Source organism: Mustela erminea, chromosome 15 (assembly GCF_009829155.1).
Source record: "Mustela erminea isolate mMusErm1 chromosome 15, mMusErm1.Pri, whole genome shotgun sequence".
Lineage (NCBI taxonomy): Eukaryota > Metazoa > Chordata > Mammalia > Carnivora > Mustelidae > Mustela > Mustela erminea.
Genome location: NC_045628.1, coordinates 15,116,139 through 15,139,951, shown reverse-complemented (window position 1 = coordinate 15,139,951; position 23,813 = coordinate 15,116,139). Strand labels below are relative to the sequence as shown.

At 46.2% G+C, this 23,813-nt stretch overlaps 1 protein-coding gene across 1 annotated transcript in view; it reads right to left on the bottom strand.

The window, feature by feature from the left end:
* The window catches only part of ABCC4 (ATP binding cassette subfamily C member 4), a 248,451-nt gene that overhangs the window by 37,990 nt on the left and 186,648 nt on the right, over window positions 1–23,813 (bottom strand). The window contains exons 21-26 of the mRNA XM_032314331.1: window positions 21,573–21,723; window positions 15,819–15,938; window positions 14,499–14,609; window positions 13,450–13,550; window positions 12,152–12,343; window positions 3,183–3,338 (exon numbers count right to left, since the gene is read on the bottom strand). Coding sequence (XP_032170222.1) covers window positions 3,183–3,338; window positions 12,152–12,343; window positions 13,450–13,550; window positions 14,499–14,609; window positions 15,819–15,938; window positions 21,573–21,723 — 831 coding nt within the window. The remainder of the gene's footprint in view (window positions 1–3,182; window positions 3,339–12,151; window positions 12,344–13,449; window positions 13,551–14,498; window positions 14,610–15,818; window positions 15,939–21,572; window positions 21,724–23,813) is intronic.

Genomic DNA, 23,813 nt, shown 5'->3' with positions numbered 1-23,813 from the left:
TACTGCAATCACGAAGTCATGAATTTACTAGCCAGAGGGAATTGTTAAATACAGGGACTGAATGTGCTGAAAATGTCTTTCCATTTTTCCTGAAAAGGGAGAGGTTTAAAAAAAATTCTTTTTAGGAATGCCTAGGTGGCTCAGTCGGTTGGGCACCTGCCTTCGGCTCAGGTCATGGTCCCAGGGTCCTGGGATCGAGCCCCACATGAGGCTCCTTGCTCAGTGGGAAGCCTGCTTCTCCCTCTGCCTGCCTCTCTCTCCTTCTTTCTGGCAAAATAAATAAAAATCTTTTAAAAATTAAAAATAAAAATTTTTTTAGAATGGACAAAATAAGTGAAGGGGATTAAAAGGTGAACTGCCTGTCCTGTGCTGAACATTTCATTATGTATATAAATACAGAATCACTGGGAGGTACACCCGTATCTCATACAATTACTGTATGTCAATCTTCAATTAAAAAAGAAGAAAAAGAAAAGCACAGAAGCATCAGGATGGAAGAGCTAGGAAAGATTTTTTTAAATTGTGGTAAAATACATATAATACTAAATTTACCACCTTAATCATTTTTAAGTGACCAGTTCAGGAATATTTAAATATATTCGCATTGTTGCGTAGCTATCCCTACCAGCCCTCTCCAGGCCTCTTTTTATTATTCCAAACTGAAACTCTGTACCCATTGAACACTAACTCTCCATCCCTCCCTCCAGCCCCTGGCAGACAGCACTCTACTTCCTGTCTCCACCAAACGGACTCCTTAGGTAGCTCATATAAGCAGAATCATATGGTATTTGTCCTTTCGTGATGGGCTTATTTCACGAAACATAATGTCCGCGAGGTTCATCTCTGCTGTAGCTCATGTCACAATTTCCCTCCCTTTGAAGGCTGAACAGTAACAGTTCACTGTGTGAACACACCACACTCTGTTCATCCATTCACCTACCTAAGGACATGCAGACTGCTTCCACACTTTGGATCTTGAGAAGACTACTACCATGAACATGGGTGTACAAGTATCTCTTAGAATTTCTGCTTTGGATTATTTTGGGTGTATATCCAGAAGTGGAACTGCTAACGGGATATGATAATTCCATATGATCGTTCATATGTGACTTCATTATTTTTCATTTTCTGAGAAAACTCCATTTTGGTTTCCTCAGGGGCTGCATTTTACACTCCCACAAGCAATAAAAAAGGGTTCAAATTTTTCCACAACCCTGCCAGCACTTGGTGTTTTCTGTTGTGTTGTTTTCTTTTCTTTTAAGATTTATTTATTTATTTATTTGACACAGAGAGAGAGAGAGAGAGAGAGATACAGTGAGACAGGGAACACAAGCAGGGGGAGTGGGAGAGGGAGAACCAGGCTCCCCACCGAGCGGGGAGCCCAATGTGGGGCTCGACCCCAGGACCCCAGGACGGTAACCCAAGCCAAAGGCAGATGCCCAATGACTAAGTCACCCAGGTGCCTCTGTTCTATCTTCTAAAGTATTCTCTATACCCAACATGGGATTCAAACTCACAACTCTGAGATTAAGAGTCACATGCTCTACTGCCTGAACCAGCCAGATGCCCTAGTCTTGTCCGTTTTATTGAGAGTAGTGACTCTAACAGGGGGGTGAGGAGGCATCTCACTGTGGTTCTGAAAGGAGTATCTTGATTTTGATTGTGACGTTACTTAGAATAATAATTCCAATTATTTCAGAGGCCCGTGGTAGGCAGCAACAGCTTTACTCAATCTTAGGATGAAAGTCCACATTCTCCTCCGTTCTGGGTGCTGTATTCTATATGCTTTCTAATAAACAGGCACGCACGAGCTCTTTATATCCACATGCCAAGAAGCACATCTGCATGGCTTTGTCTCATGCCCTGTGTTTCTCAAGTGTGTGTGTGTGTGTGTGTGTGTGTGTGTGTGTGTATGAGAGAGGGAGAGAGAGTGTTTCTCAGCTTCTTTTGATAGGCTGATGATTGTAGAGTATAACAAAGCCCCAAATTAAAACAAAAACAAAACAAAAATCAGCTAAGTCTGGAGTTGAGTATGTGTTAACTGCCAAAGCAGAGGGCAGAACAAAGACCAGACCCCAGGGCTGCAGGCCTCAGGCCACTGGGCATGGGGCCTACGCTGCCCTTAGCTATATACTTGGAGGACAGCATTTGCTCAATACATAATTTCTGCATTTTTATTGAAACTGAATGGGCCAACCACAAGGAATGACAGGAGCTTGGACTGTGTGTAATTCAATCTCTGGAAGGTTTCCTGAAAGTCACAATTCTATTAAGAAGCAGAATAAGAGGGTGCCTGGGTGGCTCAGTCCATTAAGCAACTGCCTCTGGTTCAGGTCATGATCCCAGAGTCGTGGGATCGAGTCTCGCATCAGGCTCCCTGCTCAGCAGGGAGTCTGCTTCTCTCTCTGACCTTGCCCCTCTCATGCTCTCTCTCATTCTCTCTCTCTCTCTCTCTCAAATAAGTAAGTAAATAAATAAGTTTTTTTAAAAAAAAGAAGCAGAATAAGAAAACAGAATCAGGTCAGAAGCACTCCACACACACGAAGCCAGGCTTCACAATGGCTCTGGGCGATGGTGCTAGGAGCTGCCTCATGAGGGAAAGAAACCTGAGGTGCAGAGAGACGGCCGTCCTTATCCTGTGTTCTTCTTACTATTCTCTACCTTCTCCTGCTCACAAATCATTTACTAGTGGCCAATTCGAAGTCTCCCCAAAGCATCTCCACACACAGTGGTGCCCCAAGCCCAGCGGTTTCACGTCTCGCCCTCCATGGAAACAATTACCTATGAGAGGTCAGCTTTATCTCCTACAGCAAAATTGTATCACTAAAACACTTAAAACTCATGTTTCCCTATAGTGGCCTCTCAGGGGCTAAACAAATCATTTGTGGTTTCCTTTTCAGAATTAGGTGTTTATCAGTGGATAAAACTGTGGTACCTGGGGAAGTCTTGAGTCCAGAAATTTCTCTGGTAAGTTATTAAACCTCACACACACAAACACACACACACACACTCATACACACACAACCCAGTATCAGATAAAAATACTTGCTGTTAAAAATATACCCTATTGGGACAAAAGGATTAACCCTTCATTTTTTCTTTAAAAAAGGCAGTAAAATTAGAAGCAATTAAACTTAAGTTCCCTTACAAAAAGAACACGAGAAATGCCCTGACTTGTATACCTGAGGTATGATGGACATTTTCTTCCTTAAATCGTGAAGTCCAATTTCAGTTGTCAAGATCTTATCAATCCAAATTTTACCTTCCGGTTCTGACAATCTAAAAAGGGCCGAGATGAGGGAACTTTTTCCAGCTCCTGTTCTTCCCACAATGCCGACCTGTAAAGAGATCCAGGAAGGATTAAGCGTAACAATATGCCACATACCTAGGAGACACTAGAGTTGTTGAAGATGGATTAAGGAAGTTCTATATTGAATTTGGTAAGAGTGTCTCAACTTTGGCACTGTTGACATTCTGGGCTAGATAATTCGTCATCGTAGAGAGCCGTCCTGTACCTTGCAAAATGTTTAACGCCATTCCTGCTCTCGGCCTACCAGATACCAGAAGCACCCCCCAAATCGTGGAAACCAAAAATGTCCCTTGTGTCTGGGGGCCGGGGGCGGGAAGAGGCAGGCACTGTCCTTGGGTGAGATCCATTTAGTCTAAAGAAAAGTTAAAAATAATACCATCAGGGGCACCTGGGTGGCTCAGTGGGTTAGGGCCTCTGCCTTCAGCCTCCGGTCATGGTCCTGGGGTCCTAAGATCAAGACCCACATCAGGCTCTCTGCTCAGCAAGGAGCCTGCCTCCCCCTCTCTCTCTGCCTGCCTCCCTACCTACTTGTGATCTCTGTCAAGTAAATAAATAAAATCTTTTAAAAATACCATCAGCCTACCAACAGTGAAAAACCAACAATTTCCTCAGCAACTAGTAAGTCGGTTTTAAAATCAGCATTACTCCCAGTGTCTGTGTATTTTGAACCCTGAGAATTTCTTGGAGAATTTTATACAGATATCAATAAGTGAAAAGCGCTATACATAAACAAGTAATCATTTTCTCAGAATTCTACTACCTAATAGGAATTACTCTTCGGGAGAACAACCAACACATTTCTGGCTATTACATTCTGTCTTGGAAGGAAACACCTTAAAATTTTAAAATCTAAGTCTCAGGGTTCTAAAAAACAGTAGCCGGTAGCTGAAATACCCCTAATGAGTTCATCGTCATCATCAACAACAACAACACAAATAACATTTGCTTTTTATAGGGGGCCTTTCATCTGAGCAGTTCAAAAGGCATTTTGCAAAGTAATTAATACTCACAATTACCCCCTTGGGAAAGATACGTGTCCAGTATCAGTCTGGTTATTAGAACCGAAGCAGAGAGAAATTAAATGCGGTGACAAGATCAAAGCGCCAATATAAAGCAGGGAAAATGCCGGTCAGGAACGAAACTGTATTATATAAAATTGGTTTTTAGTTGTGAGCATTTAAACCTGTATGCAGAAACTGACCTTTTTTTTTTTTTTTTTTTTTTTAAACAGCAATGAGCTTGTCCAACACCTAGCTACAAATTCCCTGGTGGGAGCTTCCCAAGAGATGGTGTCATCCCAACTAGCTATCTGGAATCAATGATGGCTTTAAGACATGCTTTGGAGCATTTCTAAATTCAGTACATTTTGAAAACTCACAGCTTTCAACAGAGAAGAACTTTCCGAGCACTGATTCTATGCTGGGAACTTTGCATATCATCTCAGTGGAATACTTTCAAAGCTTTCAAGTTTCACGTGTGTAACTACTGATGACCTTTCAAAAAAGACCCTACCTTTACAGGGATAAATGTAAGGGAAGTGGCTTTGGCTAATTTTATCATCTGTTTATCATCATTTCACAGATGGGTCATTTTCTGCCCATGAGTAGGTCCAAATGCACACACGTCTCACACACACACACACACACACACACACACGTATATATCTCCTGGGTTTCTCAATGTACATTGAGGTAAAGTTCTTCTCAAATGTGTATCAAGCCATATCACAACACAGGCACAAATTGTGTCTCTGAGAATGTGTGGATGTTCCCAGGCTTTCCTCACTCCAACTAAAACCAACCCATCTGTGCAAACTAGAACGTCTGCAGACTTTTCATAAAGATGGGTCTGCTGCGATACGGCAGGGGGCACGGAGGGCTGCCCTCAACCACAGGACTGTGATCTCCAAGCTCAACTGAGAATAAACACCAAAAGGCAATTCAAAGAAAACCGGGTTCTAGCTATCCCTCTCTCCTGTTCAGTCATCCTAACGGTAGCCCGTGTCATTTGCACGGCACCAGTGGGCTTTACCAACTTCCCGTGGAGAATATCGCCACTATCAGTAAGTTTACACACGTAAAACCAAGCAGATACTTCAAGATACTCTCATTTACGCTGATTTACAATTAACCCTATACATTTTCCCAAAGAGGCTGAGAGTTTCTGGAAAAAAAAGAGAGAGAGAGAGAGAGAGATGTCTTTTTTTTTCCCCCTCAATTTAAAAATTTGTATTGGCGTGTTGTACGTTGAGACATTTCTATCTGGATCTCTATAGATCACACTCAAGGGACGCCTGGGTGGCTCAGTTGGTTAAGCAGCTGCCTTCGGCTCAGGTCATGATCCCAGCATCCTGGGATCGAGTCCCACATCGGGCTCCTTGCTCAGCAGGGAGCCTGCTTCTCCCTCTGCCTCCAGCCTGCCACTCTGTCTGCCTGTGCTTGCGCTCTGTATCTCTCTCTCTCTCTCTCTAACAAATAAATAAAAATCTTTAAAAAAAAAAAAATATATAGATCACACTCAACATGATTAAGAGCCAATTTCCCTTTCAACAAAACAGTTGCTTTTTCGAACTCTCCCATCTTAATCCCGTAACTTCTTTTCTAGGCTCGTGGGCTCAACATGTTCACCCTACTTCCAGCTTCCTCCGCGCCCAGGACGGCACCAACCCCTAAAGATTCTACCTCTGCAAGCTTTCCTGACTCAGTCCATCACCAGAGCACAAGGCTGCATGGCATCTGAAAACACAAAACCAACTCTTCTTAATTATAATCAGTGCAAATGAATGTAAAAAGTCAATGGCTATTAGTCATAACCCCAGCACTTTGATTTAAAACCATTCTACAGATGACAGATTTTCTTTCTGGACCTATGTGTGTGTGTGCTTAAAGATACAAGCTCACAGACTTAAACAAAACGAGATTAATATGAACCAACTGTAGTAAACTGTTTGCACTTAATATTTCAACAGAATATTTTAATAGCCACATAATATTAGATTTTATGTGATCATTTATTTAACAGACCCCCCTATTTGTGGCTATTTCAGCTGTGTCCAATATTTTGCTATTATAAATAACTGTGTTAAATATCCTTGAAGCTAAATCTTCACAAACAACTCTAATTACTTCCTTAAGATAAATTCTTAGGGGCGCCTGGGTGGCTCAGTGGGTTAAATCCTCTGCCTTCAGCTCAGGTCATGATCTCAGGGTCCTGGGATCGAGCCCCACATTGGGCTCTCTGCCCAGGAGGTAGCCTGCTTCCTTTCCTCTCTCTCTGCCTGCCTCTCTGCCTACCTGTGATCTCTGTCTGTCAAATAAATAAATAAAATCTTTAAAAAAAAAAAAGATAAATTCTTAGATGTGGAATTGCTGAAAAACAGGTATAAACATTTTCAAAAAGTAATGCCAAGCTATCCTCTAGAAATAGGATAGCAGTTTTGACTCCCACCTGCTTCTCTGCATGTTCACAAGCTTGGGGGTTATAACAGCGCTTTATTTTTATTTATTTTTAGAGATAGTGTGAGTGAGTGCGGACGTGAGCAGTGGGGGAGGGGCAGAGAGAGAGAGAGAATCCTAAGCAGGCTCTATGCCCAGCACGGAGCCTCGATCTCAGGACCCTGAGGATCCTGACCGCTCTGAGCCGGAATCAAAAGCGGGATGTTTAACTGACTGAGCCACCCAGGCACCCCTATAACTTTGTTTTAATTGACATCAGTTTAATTCCAACATGTGGACTCACTTTCCCCATTATATCTTGGTAGGAGTACACAGTAGCTACTGGCTTCCTATCTCCTGCCTCTTCCCACCATGGTCCACATGCACTCACTTCTTGGACCATGTTTCTGCAGAACAGCTCTGTGCTCACCCAGGAAGTCCCTTCTAGGAAAGCACCCCAACTGACTCTGCATCCTTAAATTGCTGGGAGTCAGCTCTCTCGGGATTCCTAGGAAGTGGCAAGAGTTACATGCGCAAGCGCTGTGCCACGTCACCTGGGGCTCGAGCCTTCATTTGCAGGGGGACAGCATCGTGCCTTTGCTGATGCTGGTCCCAGCACCCCGAAGGCTCTTTCCATGCATTTCCACCTGCTGAGATCCTGCCCATGTGTCACCAAGTCCATCTCAAATGCCTAAGTCCTTGCAAATACTATTCCTAACCCCCGCATGTAGCCTTCTCCCAAGCCACAGAGGCAGGTCACCTTTTTCTAAACTTTGATAAAAACTGTGGCCGCCTTCTAGCTTATCTAATAGCCAATTTTATATGACTTTCCTTGTTCTCCTAGATGGCAGGCTCTGTCATGGATTCACCTTTGCACACTTTTTATTATTATATGTGGCATCCTGTATGGAACTGAGGTGGCTGAAGTCAGGACAGACTAATTTATGGAAAACCTGTTGCTACACTATTGGGGTCTAGGATAGGGGGCCAGGGAAGACAGACATGGCCAATGGATCCTATCACCATAGAAACTAATGCAAATGGCAGACGACAGCTTCTGGCCATAACCACTGGAAGTGGTTATGGCCAGATCATGCCCCAAGGCAATTACAGCTACAGTTGTCCGAACATCTGTCTGGCAACAGCCTTGGAGCTGGGAGGGTCTCCTCCTGTTGGAAGTGTACAACCCTAGATAACCTACCACTTTCATTTTGCAGAAGATCAGAGGGAGGCTTAATAAGACTAATTAGCCTGCCTGGAAGAACAGAGCCAGGAAGGGGCAGAATGGGACACAAAACCAGGTCTGCTCAACGCTTGCCCATTCCACCGGTGGCCCCCTTACACCTGGATGGCCTGGCAGCTCATTACATCCCTGTGGGGACAGGACAGGTGTGGCTGGGATCAAGCAACTGGCCTCTCCTGATCCTACCACCTGACATTCAAGGCGTCTACTGTGGAGGATGGGACAGAAGGCCTGACATTTCTCAGCAAAAAGGATACCCGTGGTCGGCGGGCACCTACAGCCAGACTGAGGAGAAGGTACAGGGTGCCTGTGGAAACAGGCCACACAGACCTATGGCCCTGGCTTGTGCCGTGAGATGAATTTTCCATCCCAGCAGGTGGTAAAAGGGTCTCAGACATATTGCTACACTTGGTGGTCAGTGACTCCAGGCCCAAGCAGGGCCAAGCCTGATACAATACTGATGGACCCTGTAGGGTGGTACTGGAGAAAGACCGTAGAGCAGGAGGAATGCTGTCTTTGGGGCAGACAGACTCCACCAAAAGACAAATCGATGCATAAACTTAGAGTCATAGAGAATGAAATTATAATGGAAATCCACAACTGGCAGAATATAAAAGTAAATAAATCTATAAGGTGGGGACAGAGAACTTTCTAGAGCATCATGATCAGTTACAGGGGTTGGGATAATTCATGAGCCCAATTTCAAATTGTCAAAGGACACTTCTTGGAAATCACGAGTTACAGTCATTGTGGGAGAGAAGACATTTTGGCAGCGCAGGGGCTCAGAGACAAGACGACCCGGTGGCCCGAGAGTCAGCATTTCCAAGATACTCCCAAGTGACGCAGGTACCACAGACTGGGCCGCAAGGAATCAGAAAGTCAGCGGGGGAAGTGAGATGGACTAGAGGGAGGTGAGGGGTTTCTGAGAAGATATTATGTAAAAGAGGAGAAAATGTAGGAAACTAATACTTTTGCACATTATAGCAAGGTCTGGTACACATCTGTAAAAATGTATTATCCAAGTAATAGCTCTGAGCAAGAAAAAAAATAACAAACCAAAATCAATCTACCTCTAGAGCTGGAAAATGCTTTAAAATGGCCCAGTACTCTTTAAAATGATCAAATCAACCACAAAATCATCTAAATGAAAAATGCAGCCAGTGGTTAGAATCTAACCAGGAAGCCTAGGGTGCTATTTACCTCATTTTGGTTCTTTATTTTTACTTGTTATTTCTTCCATGAATTAGAAACCTGCTTAGTACTTATTACATTTTCCTGTTTACTATCACTTCGAGGAATCTGGACAGCAGAGGAAAATGCTGGAAGAGAATAAAGCCCCATCTCTCCTGTGTTGGCCCATTCCCACTCTGTCGACCCTGCAATCGTCTGTCCCAGCCAAATACACCAGAGGACAGGAACGGTGATGTCCCGGAATAAGAGGGCTGGGGCTGGGTGGAGAGGAGGTAAAACCGGCAGTGACGTCCCTTCATGATTCCGCGGCCTGGATATAGTCGCTAATTACTTAAACCAAGCGGAAGGGGACACTGTCCATAGGCCAAGACACAAACCAAACGATACCATTGTTATTACAACTGTCTCCAAATTCAAGGCCCCCAACACTGTGTAATCTCAGATAATCCTACAATTCGGGGGAGGGGAGCATTTACGATGGAAAAGTACACACCTGTTACATTTCTAAGTTGTACCACAGTTCTCGGATGATTCCATGTATAGCTTCGAGGGAAATTTAAGATGCGTGCACATTAACAGAATTCTGTCTAGCACGGGCATCCTGATGGACACACGGTCTGTGAGGAAGCAAGCACCCCTGAGTGCGCTCGGAGGGACAAAACCAGCTACGGAGAATGGTCTCCGGACCCGGCCGCCCTCACTGCCCTCTGGGTCTGCACATGGGGCTGGAAATCATGAGCAGCTAGCATCTGTCACGCGACGCACTAAAGCTGCTCTCTGGGTATCATTTGAGTAGTAAGTTGAACATTTATTCTTTCATATCACAAGGGTATCATCATTACATTACGGCCACAGTCCCCTAAATGGGTCTGGGAGAAAGAGCTGGCAGGTCTCTAAGTATTTAATGCATCTGGGAAATGGGCTGTTTCCGGGAGCTGTCTGGAATGCATGTATGTTTTTGTGACGGGCTGGTGTCCCCCGTGTATTACCCACTCACCACCCCCGCTGGCAGACCGTCAGCACCCACCACGTGCCTAGCACGTCACTTTTGGGGGACCAAAGACAAAAAGCAGCAGCCTCTGGGTGCCGTGAGATCCAGAGCCCAAACCACAAAGCTCGCTGCGAGCGCTACCTTTTACTTTCTCATTTTCATTTTTAATTCTTTTTTTAATTGCGGTAAAATGCACGAACCAAAAAATGTCCCAACCCAGGTGTCCCAACACCTCGGGGGTGTGGTTCAGTGGTGTTAAGTACACTCACGGTGTAGTGCCAACACTCTCCAAGATGCTTCTCGTCCTTCGAGACTCAAACTCGGTGCCCGTTAAATACCAACTCCGCCTTCACCTCTCCCCCGGCCCCTGGCGATCGCCATCCTACTGTTGGTCTCTACCGGATCTGAGCAGGTCAGGAACCTCGTGTAAGTGTGATTGGACAGTATTTGTCCTGCTTCGTCCTCAAGCTTATTTCATTGAGCGTAACGTCCTCGAGGACCTTCCACGGGTCCTCGAGAAGGTAGTCGCCTCCTCCTAAGGCTGGATAATATTCCATGGTAGGGATGTACTACATCTGCTTATCCATTCCTACACTGATGAACCGCTTGGGCTGCTTCCATTTTTGGCGTTCGTAATGCCGCCATAAACACAGGCATACCGTAGATGTGGTTGTTTAAAAATATGTAAGATGCTGTGGGAGAATTAAGGGTCTCACAGAGGCAGATGCATCAGAGCTGACTGGAAATGAGCCGGCTTTCACCAGCCAGACCACAGAAGGGCAGGGTCTCTTGAGGGGGAGGGACAATGTACGCATCCTGGGTACAGGGAGAGCAGGAGGCTTTGGAGAAGCTCCAAAAGAAATACCCATGTGGGGGTGTGGGGGGTTGGCATGCTAGGAATTACGGCTGGAGGGCGCCTGGGTGACTCAGTCAGGTAAGCATCTGCCTTCGGCTCAAGTCATGATCTCAGGGTCCTGGGCTCGAGCCCCGCATCAGGCTCCCTGTGCAGTGGGGAGTCTGCCTCTCCCTCTGCCTGTCCATCCCCTGCCCCAGCTAGTACTATCTCTCTCTCTCTCTCTCTCTCTCTGAAATAAATTTTAAAAAGAATTTAAGGAATTGAGGCTGGAGAGGTAGGTGGGGAAAGAGCTTCCTCCAGTCTCGTCTATTCTGGTTCCACAGATTCTTCAAGGGCCTGCCCTGGTGTGGGTCGAGGGACCCAGGTCCCACCGCTGCTGGACAGAGACACCAGCAAGTGCAGGTCACACACCTCTCCTGCGTGAGTCAGCCCCGCTCCCTTGGGTTTCCTTTCACCAACTTTGGGCCCTTTTCTGCCTCCCGCTGGGGGCTCTGGCTCAAGCCCTGACTGGGTCACAGATTCCAACCTCTTCTCTGGTGGCTGACGCCGGCCGTGCAGCTCCAGCTCAAGTGGACCTGGGGCCTCACTATGGTTCTGCCCTCCGCGTGCCCAGCCTGGGAGCTATCAGGAGGCCCCGTAAGGATCAGATCTGTGTTTCTGAAAGAAGCAGTCCACAGGTGGGAGACAGGGGAATACGGGTTACGGAAGGGCGAGTCTCCGGAAAGGGACAGGGACGGGGGGCTGTAATAGAGGCTGCCATGGCGGAGGAAGAGAGGGATTTGAGAAATCCTAAAAAGTAAGGATAGGTAGGAGATAGAGATTGAAAAGGTTAGTGATGAGGAGCGAGGGTCGACTACCAGGTCTCAGGTATGAATAATTAGAGTGTCGGGGTCAGCCCACCAAGCGCCATAAGGGAGCTCACGATACGAGAACAGTCTGGCATCCCCATTCCATGGCTAACTTCCAGGACTCCCCAATAGGCTCGCCCAACCGAAGTTATAGCCACGGAGGCACTAGGTGCCCCCTCCCCGCCTCCCCCTGACATGGTCACCAAGAAGCCAACAAGCAGATGCAGTGTTAAAGCTTCTGTGGAAATCTTAAAAGAGGCAAGATGGTTTAAACAAACCTTTTCCTTTGATTTAATGAGTGCTGTCAGGTGCTTCAGAACCAGAGGCCCATCTAAACTGTAGGAGAAGCTAACGTTGTCAAAGACGATCGTGCCTTCTTGGGGCCAGTTGGGTGGAGGGCGGTTCTGGTACTCCCAAGGGGCTTCTTTCTCAAGGTCTGTATACTCCATCACCCTTTCCACTGAAATCATCTAAAAGACAAAGGACACCACATGGCTTAGGAACGGAGCTCTCACAAGTGTTCAGAGATTATAAATGAACCGTTGATCTTTTACACTAGCTGGCTAGGGACATCTCAGGTCTCGATATTCCCAAAGGACAGGAGGACGAGTCTGATGAGGAAACTTTGATGACTTACAAACCTGTGCACCGTCTCGTAACACTTTCCCTGAGGTCTACTTCCTTCAGCACTACTTTAAAACTAAAAGAACTACAGAATTAGAGATTCTTAGAGGATGCTGGAGATTTTATTTTTCCACTTTTTTTTTTTAATTTTGTTTTTTCTGAACAAAAAGTATAAGGATTTTATCAAAGAAAGGGATACTTGTGGCCAACGATCTGGAATCTGGCCACAGAACAGCCACCTGTGTTGGGGGCTGAACTGGCTAAGTCATCCAGTCTCATTTTAATGATGAGTCACTTTCTCCTCTCTCAGAAGAGCACACGAGAAAGATTTCTTGTTCATTGTTTTTCTCTTGATGAGAAGGCGCTAATACCCAAGGAGGAGATAATTTATTTACTGACTGAGGCCTCCTAACCAACCATCCTGACACCTTTGACTAGCGCACTCCAAGAAGGAGCTTATTCTACCAGAAAAAAAGGGACGCCAGCAAATTCAGGTGCACAACACGTACAAGAATAAATGCTAAAGCGGGGGAGGGGGCGCGCAAGGGGAGACAGATTTAATTAAACAAACAACCTCAAAACACTGAATTCTTCTTTTATCAGGAATGAGGAATTACCCATTAAGAAACAAAAATAAACAGGCCTCTAAGACATTAGCTTCTATCCTCTCCAGGGTTTCAGAAACTCCCTCCCACAGAGAGAGAGACATTTATTACATTTGAAGACAGTTTGCGGCGGATGTAAAACCTGCTGACATAGCACACAGAAGACTGAGAAAAAGATGTATATATTTTATTTTACGTTAACCTTAAACAGATGGAAGAGGGATCTAAAAAACTTGGTTAGCTACGATGTAAAAATAACAGTTTTAATATTTTACATAAGAAGCGCTTTTATGCCATTGAATGGCGGGGAGACTTGAAAAGGCTCAGAACGTTCAGATAAACATTACCATATTCTCCACTTCGGCACTCTGCCGGACGCACCACTGGAACATCCCCATGAGGGTGAGGGCGTAAGACAACGCCAGGCCAACCTGCCCAGCATCTACAGCTGAAAGAGGGAAAAAAAAGCGGGAATAAAATTAGTTCCGCACAGGTCCTTCTGTCAGCTCACCAACAAGATTCCTCTATCATGTTTAAGTACTTTGTCTATCATGATAGCAACAGTTCTACTTTTACTATCTGATGACTGAGACTACAGTAAAATAGAAAAGTCACAATTAATTAAGAAAGGCTATTAAATGAGCTTATTAATCCCAACAGGATTGACACACTCTTCACTGTATGCCAGCGGTGAGAAATAGCGGCATTATTGAGACTCCCAGCATGACGGTTTCAAGAATCCCGGTACCAAATTTCACTTTCTACGGCCAATGCAAACCGCAGTTGGAAACCACTAAAAACAAGGCACTGGGTTCTAAGAGCCAAGGCGTTTAAATCCAAGCCATTACGCTCCCTGTCCCATTATTAAGTATTGTGAGTCAGCGTTGTTACTGTGGAATTGTTAGGGATAGTGAATGTGTGCCACACACGCCAACACCTGCTCTTCGGGTACCCACCTGGCAGGGAGGAGAGCGTTCTTTCCTGCTTAGGATCTTTCTCAACCTAGAGTACCAGGCAGGGGTGACCAAGAGAGCCGAATAACCCTAACGTGAAAACTTAAAGCCCTAAGTGGACAAAATGCCTAAGAGAAAACTTGGTTCTCCCCTCACAGCAACCAGATGCCACACCAGGAATGTACAGAAAATTAGCTACTACACCGGCACGGTCCTCAACCTGTATGAAGACAGAAGGACCTCATCGGGATCCAAATGGCCACTCTGCGCGGACCATGCTGCTGGATCACACCCGACCTGACACACGGCAAAGGCTTCTATGCGATTCATTAGAACTAAACAGTAATGGCATTGGACAAGGTGGCAAGAATTTAATTTAATAACTGTAAACGCAGCTATAAATTGTAGTCATACCACAAATAGTTCTTCACATCTGTACTCACTCGTTGCCAGAATCAAGGACCCGAAGGCAACAATAATGACAAAGATGGCGCAGATGGCATCCAGACGCACGGCGAACCATCGGGACGTTGTCAGGAACAAGAACCATGCCTCTGGGTTTGGAGAAGCATCATAAGTGAAAGGAAGAAGGAGAAAAAAACAGATTCACTGCTCTGAATGAGGGAGAGCATTTTGCAAGGGTGAGCTCCAGGAAATTTTTTATACAACACGGACAGCAAAGTTCCACACGTGAGGAACCAGAAGGTTCCAGAAAGCTAAGTTCTGACACAAGACGATGTATGGTCCAAGCAGGAATTGGTACAGTGGCTTTGTGGGAAGCAATGCATTGAAAAACTCAACCCAGAGATTATAAACAGAAACAGGATTAATAAAAAATACATGGATAAATGGGCTCATCAGTACGTTTGTCACAGCACCAGAACTCAGCGTGAAGCTTGTCCTCATACCTGGTTTACTGTTCCTGGTTCTCTGGTAGCAGAGAGCACAGCTCCCACTTTGTTTCCAGCACCTTCCACACTTACTAGAGGACCCTGCACACAGTGTTTATTCCTTAGGATCTGGTATTTCAGGGATCACTTTAATAAAAGTACCTACTTGCAGCCTTCAAAATGCCATCTTATCTTCAAAATACAATAAAGACTGGAAAGATGGGCCAGGATTTTATAAACTTAGAGGAAACTCTGAAATTTTTAATAGCAAAAAACCTCACAGATGCAAAATAATACATATCAAGTGGTAGCAAATCTGATCATCAGGAAACTGATTTCCTCAGCAAATCCTGTCACCCCGCAGGCTCTGAAAATAAGAACTGGCAAACTACAGTCTATGGGCCAAGAATGGCTCACAACCTGTTGTTGTAAATAAAGTTTTACTTAAATACAGCCATAGCCATTTGCTTAAGGACTCTCTTTGCCTGTGTTCCTGTTACAATAGTGATGTTGAAGAGCTATAATAGACAATGAAGTACAAAAAGTTGAAAACATTTACTATCCAGGTCCTTACAAAAAAATTGACTGACCCCTGCCCTAAAAGGACAGAAAGCCACAGGACGTGGTAACGGAAGGACAATGCAAGGCCCTCAGAGGGTGGGGGGTGGGGTGAGGGGAAGCGATGGTATCCCAGCAGAATGGGGACACACACAGGAGATTCTGAGGAATCGTGGCCTAGAGGAGGGGACGAAGACATGCTGAGGAAGGGTGAGGGTCTGGACCAGGGGGAGACTGAGAGAGAGGAACTGACCACCAAGGACAAGAGAGGGAGCCTATCCCATTCTCTGAAACCATTTCCAGTAACTTACAGACCTGAATGCAAATCCTGGTGAGCATCGAACAGTTCCTGGAACCTCTCCTCAGCTTTATACGCCCGGATGGTCCAGAGTCCCTGGAGAGAGGACGACAAGTGGGAGAACACCGGACTCCGTGCTGGGGAAGCAGAGACAGACAGTCGGTGAGGCCGGATGTGGCGAAACCGGCTGCCTCCCGTGCTCTGTGGCTACCTGAACCCCCAAACCCAGAGCTCTGCCACGACGGCTGCCTGGGGAACACTGGACGGTGACGCCTCCTGGAGACGAACAAACACGTCAACCCTCAAACTCCTGGTCACACCATTGCATTAAAGACTTGAAAAGCAAGTTTCGCTTTGAACCGATCTTTGACCAAATTCAAGTCCTTGCTAGATTTGAATAACTGAATTCCTTCTTTGCTAACTCATTTGTCAAGGTCTTCCTCACACCCGGCCCCTCCCTATAACACTTCCCTGACAGCCCTCTGGGAGGAAATTCTGTCTAGTAATTTTTGAGTCACCAAAGTTCTTACATGTAATTCTGCTACAGTACTCACCACACCGAATTATGAACGCCCGTCTGTGCGCCCATGTCCACTACTGGACTATTAACGTAAGGGCCGGGATAAGTCAGCACATCCCTGAAACTGTGACAGGTGAGGGATGTGTGCGGGGACTGGTCAGGCGGCCATTCTCCCTGCATTCCCGGGTATCTCCCTGTGTCTGCTCCTGCGCCAAGAGTCTCTTTCTGGAATAACAGAGAACCTGGGTATTGTACTGCCCTTGTGCCCGCAGGGCCTGGGCGGCCATGGCACCTATGAAGAGTCTTGACTTTGGTTGGAGGCGTCTGCCCTGATGGACACCTGGTGTTCAGAGGTCGCCATGGGACACTAACATTGATCACTCTTTCAGAACCTGACCGTGGCCTTAGTGGCCACTCTCTTCTGAATAACTTCATGTGGGTTTGAGGCCTGATGTCATCCGACCAGTCGTTCATTGCCCTGCCACCCTCTTTAGGAGCACTGTATGTGGACACCAGGTCTGGTCCCTGCCTCTCAGGGAAGACGTGGGCTGCAGGCTGGCGGGCACCAGGAATGAGGCCATGACTAGCTATTGTCAGGGGCAGGGCTGCGAGCCTGGGGCCTCTCTCTGGGACGAGTAACACCTTGTGCTTTATCGGCAGGTAACACTCACTTACCACTTCGTTACCTGTGCACATCCTAGAGGAGAGCCTTAGTAAAATCCCAGGCCAATCAAAGATCACTTATCATGGGAGGCTGCAGAGGTTTTATGAAATGATGGGGAGAAACAACCGAGGGGAAAACGCAAACTTATTCTGGAGCCTGACTGCTGAGCCTGGCATCCGGAGGTGTCTCTGTGTGAGCTCAGTCAACACCTCTGTGCACGTGGCACTGCAGGTATGGGCGGGGGGTGGGGGGAGGGTGCTGGGTACAGACGCAGGACCTCCTCTGACAGCTCAGTGACCACGGCTCCTCAAGCAAGGAAAGAGCAGGCTTCTCCGTGAGACACTGGGGTTTAGAGAAGATGGGACGTGCTGGGCTGTGGACCTCTTTGCTGACTGGGATAGTAACAGATAAGGGCCCTTGCCTGGGATGCTGTTTTAAGGAAAAAAACCTTCTCTGAACCAAGGCATGAGCTAACATCTCCCCTTGTATCTACTTTAGGCAAAAGAGCCTTAAGTGAACTCAGCGGTGGTTTGGACCATCCTGCTGTGGGTTTCTGATCTAGGATCCACACCACTCTCTCTTCCTTATACCAAGGAACCTTTGGCCTTCAAGTATTTTAACTTCCATTAAATCTGTACTTTTAAGACAGTAATATGAACATAAGGGGCCAAGCCCATGTTCTAAATAAGAAAGGCTGGAAATTCTGAACAGGCCTTTTCTGGCACTCCCTAGCAAACAAAGTGAGGAAATAGGGCACTCAGGAGAGCTCCAGGCCTACCAAGAAAAGTACCAAAAGTCCAGCTCCAGAAAGCACAGAGAACTCACTAGAGCCATGTCCTCATTTCCTGAACAAATGTTGGGACATACACAGTTTTAGCGCAGACATTTGTGAGAAGGAGGGAGATGTGGCCTTTCTCTCAGGCAGAGTCCTTGAATGAAATGCTTCCCCACCGGCCATCCCCACTGGCCTCCCTCATCAGGAGATCAAAGCTGTGGTTGATTTTTCTCTGGAAAGGTTTCAGGTCAGGGTTGACTTCAGAAATCAGGGGCCATCCCGGCCTTGAACACCAGGGAACCCAGAGACCACAGCACCAACTTTACCTTAGAACCAAGAGTTACAAGTGGTACAGCAGGGTTCTCTATCCGGGAACAGCGATCCTGTTTCTTTCACACCCCACTTAGGACAGAGTGGGATGCCAGGTTGAGTGAACTGGAGAGTTTGCAATGAAAATTAACCAGCTCCACAGAGGGAGAGTGCTAAGGCTCTGGTACATTCCCTTGCCCAACAGAACACCTGTCTCCCCACAGCGACTGAGCCGGCGATCCTGAAGTAGAGTTCTACGACACCTGTGGCGTTAGACAAATGCAACCCGGCCTTTCACGAAACTGATGACTGCGTGTCCCATGACCCTGAGGACTCTCTGGGACACACCCTACAAGGACTGCAAACCCTCCCCATGAGGGAGAGGGCAGGGAGCTGCCTCAAGGACCTGGCCTCCAGCCCGGCTGTAGGTTATCATCTAGGTTGGGTGAAGCCTGCTGGCTGTTCTTAATTTCCTCACGTTGAAGGTTCTAGCACCTTTCCACATGGCCAAGAAGCACTTTACAACCATCAACACAAACAACCCTCACGAGAGCCCCAGAGGGCAGGTGCTATGATATCCTTGACAGAGGGCAAAGTACAAAGTAGGCAGAGGGATTAAGAACATTGGCCAACCCCAGTGGTAGAGGTGGGGGTCGGACCCAGCTCTCATTCCTGAAGCTGCTCTTCTTCAGCACTGCCACAGGGTCTCAGAGGGACAATAATCAGGTTAAATCAAGATGCCAACATACAACTAAATGCATTTTTCTCCAGACTTTGTAGTTCAAGTTTAGAAAAACCCAAGAATCGTACTTAGTGCATATCCGGTAGCCTACCCTTTACTGTAGGTCTTACCAGGCACCTTCAGTTGAACAAAGCCCCTGGAAATCCAGCATGAGAACTAACAGCAGCAGACTTGGGCAGCTATGGTCTGAAACCTGAGACACACGGTTAGCCCTCCCCGGCGATGCCCATGGCAGACATTGCTGGTCGATCACAGTACCCTTACTCATGGAACTGGGATGCGGCTTCCTAACTCAGGCATGGCCAAACGATGAGAGCTGGCTAGAAAGACGTAAGCAAGCAGGGTCCTGGTTTTATGCAGGTAGCCTAGGCCTACCAGGCTCACTTTTGCAAAAACGGGAAACCATTACGATCCGGCTACAAATGAACCATTCAAGTGGTGTCAGTTCTGGGCTTGAGGTTTCAGAGGCAGCTAGGCAGCACGATCTGAAAGTCATCTGCGAATGTCAGCAGTCCTTTCAAAGCCCGCGGGGGAAGCAGATTTATGCCCGGTAGCCATAGCAATCAGGTATCCACCTTTTAGCCTCCTTTTTGCTGGTGGATCCAGCAGCAACCACAAGAAATACTATCACTTACCTCTTAGAGAAAACAAAAGAATTGTTATTTATGGCACAACCCGCAACCCAGATAGATGACAACAAATGGTTCTAATCAAATGGCCGCCAACATTTGGTCATCTGGGTGTGCGAAGGAAGGAACATATGTCCTTAATGTTGGGGGTGTGGGAATAGTCCATACTATTTCCAAATATCCTACAGGGTCCATGCTAACGTTCTCAAAACCTCCAGATCAAGCTCTGGGCAAATCCTATACTGTTCCTTGAAGAAGGCTCAGGGGATCCCCTTCTTATTCCAGACACCCCGTCTGAATAAACCCGAGACCTCCTTCGGAACAAGTCTGATGTTGACAGACTCCATGTCACGAGTGGCCTCCAATCATAAATGTCTGAACCTTGTTGTTTACACGGAAGATTGGGTAGAGCTCATTATTTATTCCTTCTGCCGTTTCCACGTCCCGCCACGGTAGCATTGCCACGGTAGCATCGCCTCAGCCCGCTGGCCCACACATCTGGACAACACTGCCCCACCACCCGAAGGAAACCCCTTACAAAACCACACCTCACAGCTTAGCTGGTTCTCCGAGGACTAAAAAATTTGTCTACAGCTTTTATGAAATCAATGCCCATTATCCTTTATGCAAATACTTATGATAAATCCCTCTCAAAAATTCATTATTGGGGCACCTGGGTGGCTCAGTGGGTTAAAGCCTCTGCATTCAGCACAGGTCATGATCTCAGGGTCCTGGGATCAAGCCCCGCCCCCGCATCGGGCTCTCTGCTCACCAGGGAGCATGCTTCCCCCCTCTCTCTGCCTGCCTCTCTCCCTACTTGTGATCTCTCTCTCTCTGTCAAATAAATAAATGAAATCTTAAAAAAAAATTATTATTAACCAGGGCCATTAAGCATCCAACTCAAATTCCGCACAGGTCATGGTCTCAGGGTCATGAGATCGAGCCCCACGTCAGGCTCCGCACTCAGTGTGGAGCCTGCCTGGGATTCTGTCTTTCTCTCTGCCCCTCTGCTGCCCTGCACATGCTCTAAAGCAAAACAAAATTTATTAAAAAATAAACACGCATACATCATAACAACAACAACAAAAAAACCACTTTATGCTGACGAACTGGTATTTTTCCACTTGGTGGATCCAAGAACCATGAGACCCAATGCTTCTCTTTTTAGCTTGACTTTCAGAAAGATCAGTTGGTATTAACACGCAGTAACTATCCATAGTTGACTTTTCTGATACAAACATCTTCCTTCTTCATATTTAGGACTTTATACCCCTTTTTTGGTAAATACACCAACCGACTCTCCTTAAGATTTTTTTTAAAATAGTGAAATATGTTTGTGCATGAATGCGATAAGCTCTGAATTACTTCATCCTCTGTGATTAGCTGTGTTTTCCCATTATTCCAAAACTAGGAAGTTGAATAGAGAACAAAATGAATGCATACTGAGCAGAACCCTCTCCTGTGCCCTCCCAAGGGAATTATATTCAGGATCCATTTATAGGTACAGCCTAAGGAGAGGGGGGAACACTTCAAACAGTGTGGCATGACAGGAAATACCAGTGATAATAAAGAGTATGTAAAAATAACAGCGCTTATCTTTTCAAGGCATTTAACAACTGCAACTTTTTTGCCATTTTTTGAGTCTGCGATAGTAATATATTTTTCAAATGTATCACTTCTGACATACGAAACCTTCTTCTCCTTTGCCTAATCTTTCCCTTTGTCATTTCTAGAACCTTCAGGGGAAGAAAAATTCCCTATTTTCGCTCTGTGTTAGTTCCAGCGTGAAATATTTCTTGAAGAACATTTCTCAAGTTGCCTGCTCCATGTCTGGAAGTACATCGTAACCGAGAGAGAAACGGAGCTCACAGACCAGTGGAGCTTTATTGCACAGACATCCTTGTCTTGTCCCTCCCTGGTGTTCCTGCAAAGCTGCACCTGGTGGGCCACCAGCTCCACTGGCCCTAAGCGCAACACTGACTCACAGTGGACATCATGTTCGATGATTTAATACTAACTTGGAGGGAAAAATCTGGAAGGTAGAGTCTGCACGGTTTCAGGGGTCCCCTTAATTATGGCGTAAAGGAAGTGAGCCCGTATCGCCATCCCAACCTGAGAGCCTCTGTACTCACTTGTAGATTCCAGGCGTTTGACATCTCTCGACGTTTCTAAGAAATACCGCCGAAGAACAAAGAAAAGGATGCCAAGGGGGATCAGAGGAATTGCGATCCACGGAATGACAGCCACCGCCACGCCCACCACACCAAGAACCTGTAGAAATGTCTGAAACAGGGAAAACAGAGACAGAGGCCTTCTTAGGAAGAATTTACTTCAAACACGGATTTAATGGGTTGTTTTGTTAGGATTCAAAGACCTGTTGGAATGGAAGGGAATGTTCTCCCATCAAAGAAATAACAGGGGGCGCCTGGGTGGCTCAGTGGGTTTAGCTGCTGCCTTCGGCTCAGGTCATGATCTCAGGGTCCTGGGATCGAGCCCCGCATCGGGCTCTCTGCTCAGCAGGGAGCCTGCTTCCCCTCCCCCCCCTCTCTGCCTGCCTCTCCGACTACTTGTGATCTCTCTGTCAAATAAATAAATAAAATTCTTTAAAAAAAAAGAAAAAGAAAAAGAAATAACAGAATATTATAGGTGGTCCTGAAGATACTATCTCATACTTGCGATGTGCCAAACACAGTAAGAACTTTCTAGATACGAGTCCTCCTAACATGCTCAGGAGGCCTAGGAGAGTGGCCTTACAATCTTCCCTATTTAACAAATGGAAAGTTGGAGACTCAGAGAAGCAGGACTCGAATCGCAAACTATCATGAGTCAGTAGATACCGTCAGGGAAATCAGCGAGTGGGACTCACCGATGAGGAACCCCTAAGACTCAACTACACGTGTGGGGATAAAGAAGTGGCTCATTACAAATCCAGTGGGAAAATGCAAGTGCATTTTTAATTAAAGTATGGTTGACACGCAGGGTTTCCTCAGTTTCATGTGACAACACAGCGATGGTCTCACCCGGTGCTTAGGCTGTGCTCACGTGTGTGGCTCCCATCTGCCCTACCTTTGGAAGTAGGGATTCCCCTTTCTTGGTTTTCTATCCACAATTAACATTTACTGAGTGTTCACTGCGTACAGGGCTACCCGTTATGTATTTCACATGTGTTAACTTATTTAATCCTCAGAATAGCCCTACGGAATACTGGCACTATCTCATTTTACAGACAGAGACTGAAGCACAGAGAGAGGAAAAGCGACTTGATCAAGACTGCAAAGCCTGAGTCACCAGAGACAGGGAGCCGACATCATTAGCCGTCCTGATCTATTTAAGCCAGCCCTCGACATAATGCAACTTTTCATTGTTCGGGAATACAGTCTTGACTTATTTGAGCCCCCTAATTTGTCCTTCATTTTTCCTCTAAAGACCTGACTTAAGGAATCTTAGAGTTCACCAGGATGCCTAATAAAGAAAGAAGAGGAATACAAGGCAACCCATCTTTGGTATTTCTTAGAAATCTGATGAAGAGTTTTGATAATAAGGAAACACAGGTCTTAAAATTTGTTTTTAACGTTTTATCATCCACGCCAACAGACACATGAAAAAGTGCTTGACATTACTAATCATGAGGGAGATGCAAGTCAAGATCCATGATGAGATACCACCTTCTACCCCTCAGAATGGCTAGTATCAAAAACACAGGAAATTACAAGTATTGGTGAGGATGTGGAGAGAAGGAAACGCTCACGCATCACAGGTGGGAACGCAAATTGATGCAGCCGCCGTGGAAAACGGAACGCAGGTTCCTCCAAAATGGAAATACCATGTGACCCAGCAACTCCACGAACTGGGTATTTACCCAAAGAAAAGGAAAACACTAATTTGAAAAGGTATGTGCCCTCACTATATTTAATCACTGTATTATTTCCAAGAGCCAAGATAGGGACACAGCCTGTGTCCCTCAGGAGCTGAATGAACAAACCAGAATGAGGTCTGCCAGTTGTGACAACAGGGATGAATGGAGAGGTATGCTGCTAAGCAAAATAGTGTCAGAAACATGCACGATATGATTCCGCTTACATGTGGACTCTAAAAAGGAAGCACACAAAAAGCAGAAACAGACCCATAAATACGGAGAAATGATGGTTGCCAGGGGGAAAGGGGGTGGAGACAGGCAAAATGGGGCAAGGGAAGTGGGAGACATAGGCTTCCAGCTATGGAATCAATGGGTCACAGGGTCAAAAGTTACGGCAGAGGGAATAGGGCCAATGGTACTGTCGTGGGGGTGTATGGTGACAGATGGGAGCCACACACGTGAGCACAGCCTAAGCACAGGGTGAGAACATTGCTGTGTTGTCACATGAAACTGAGGT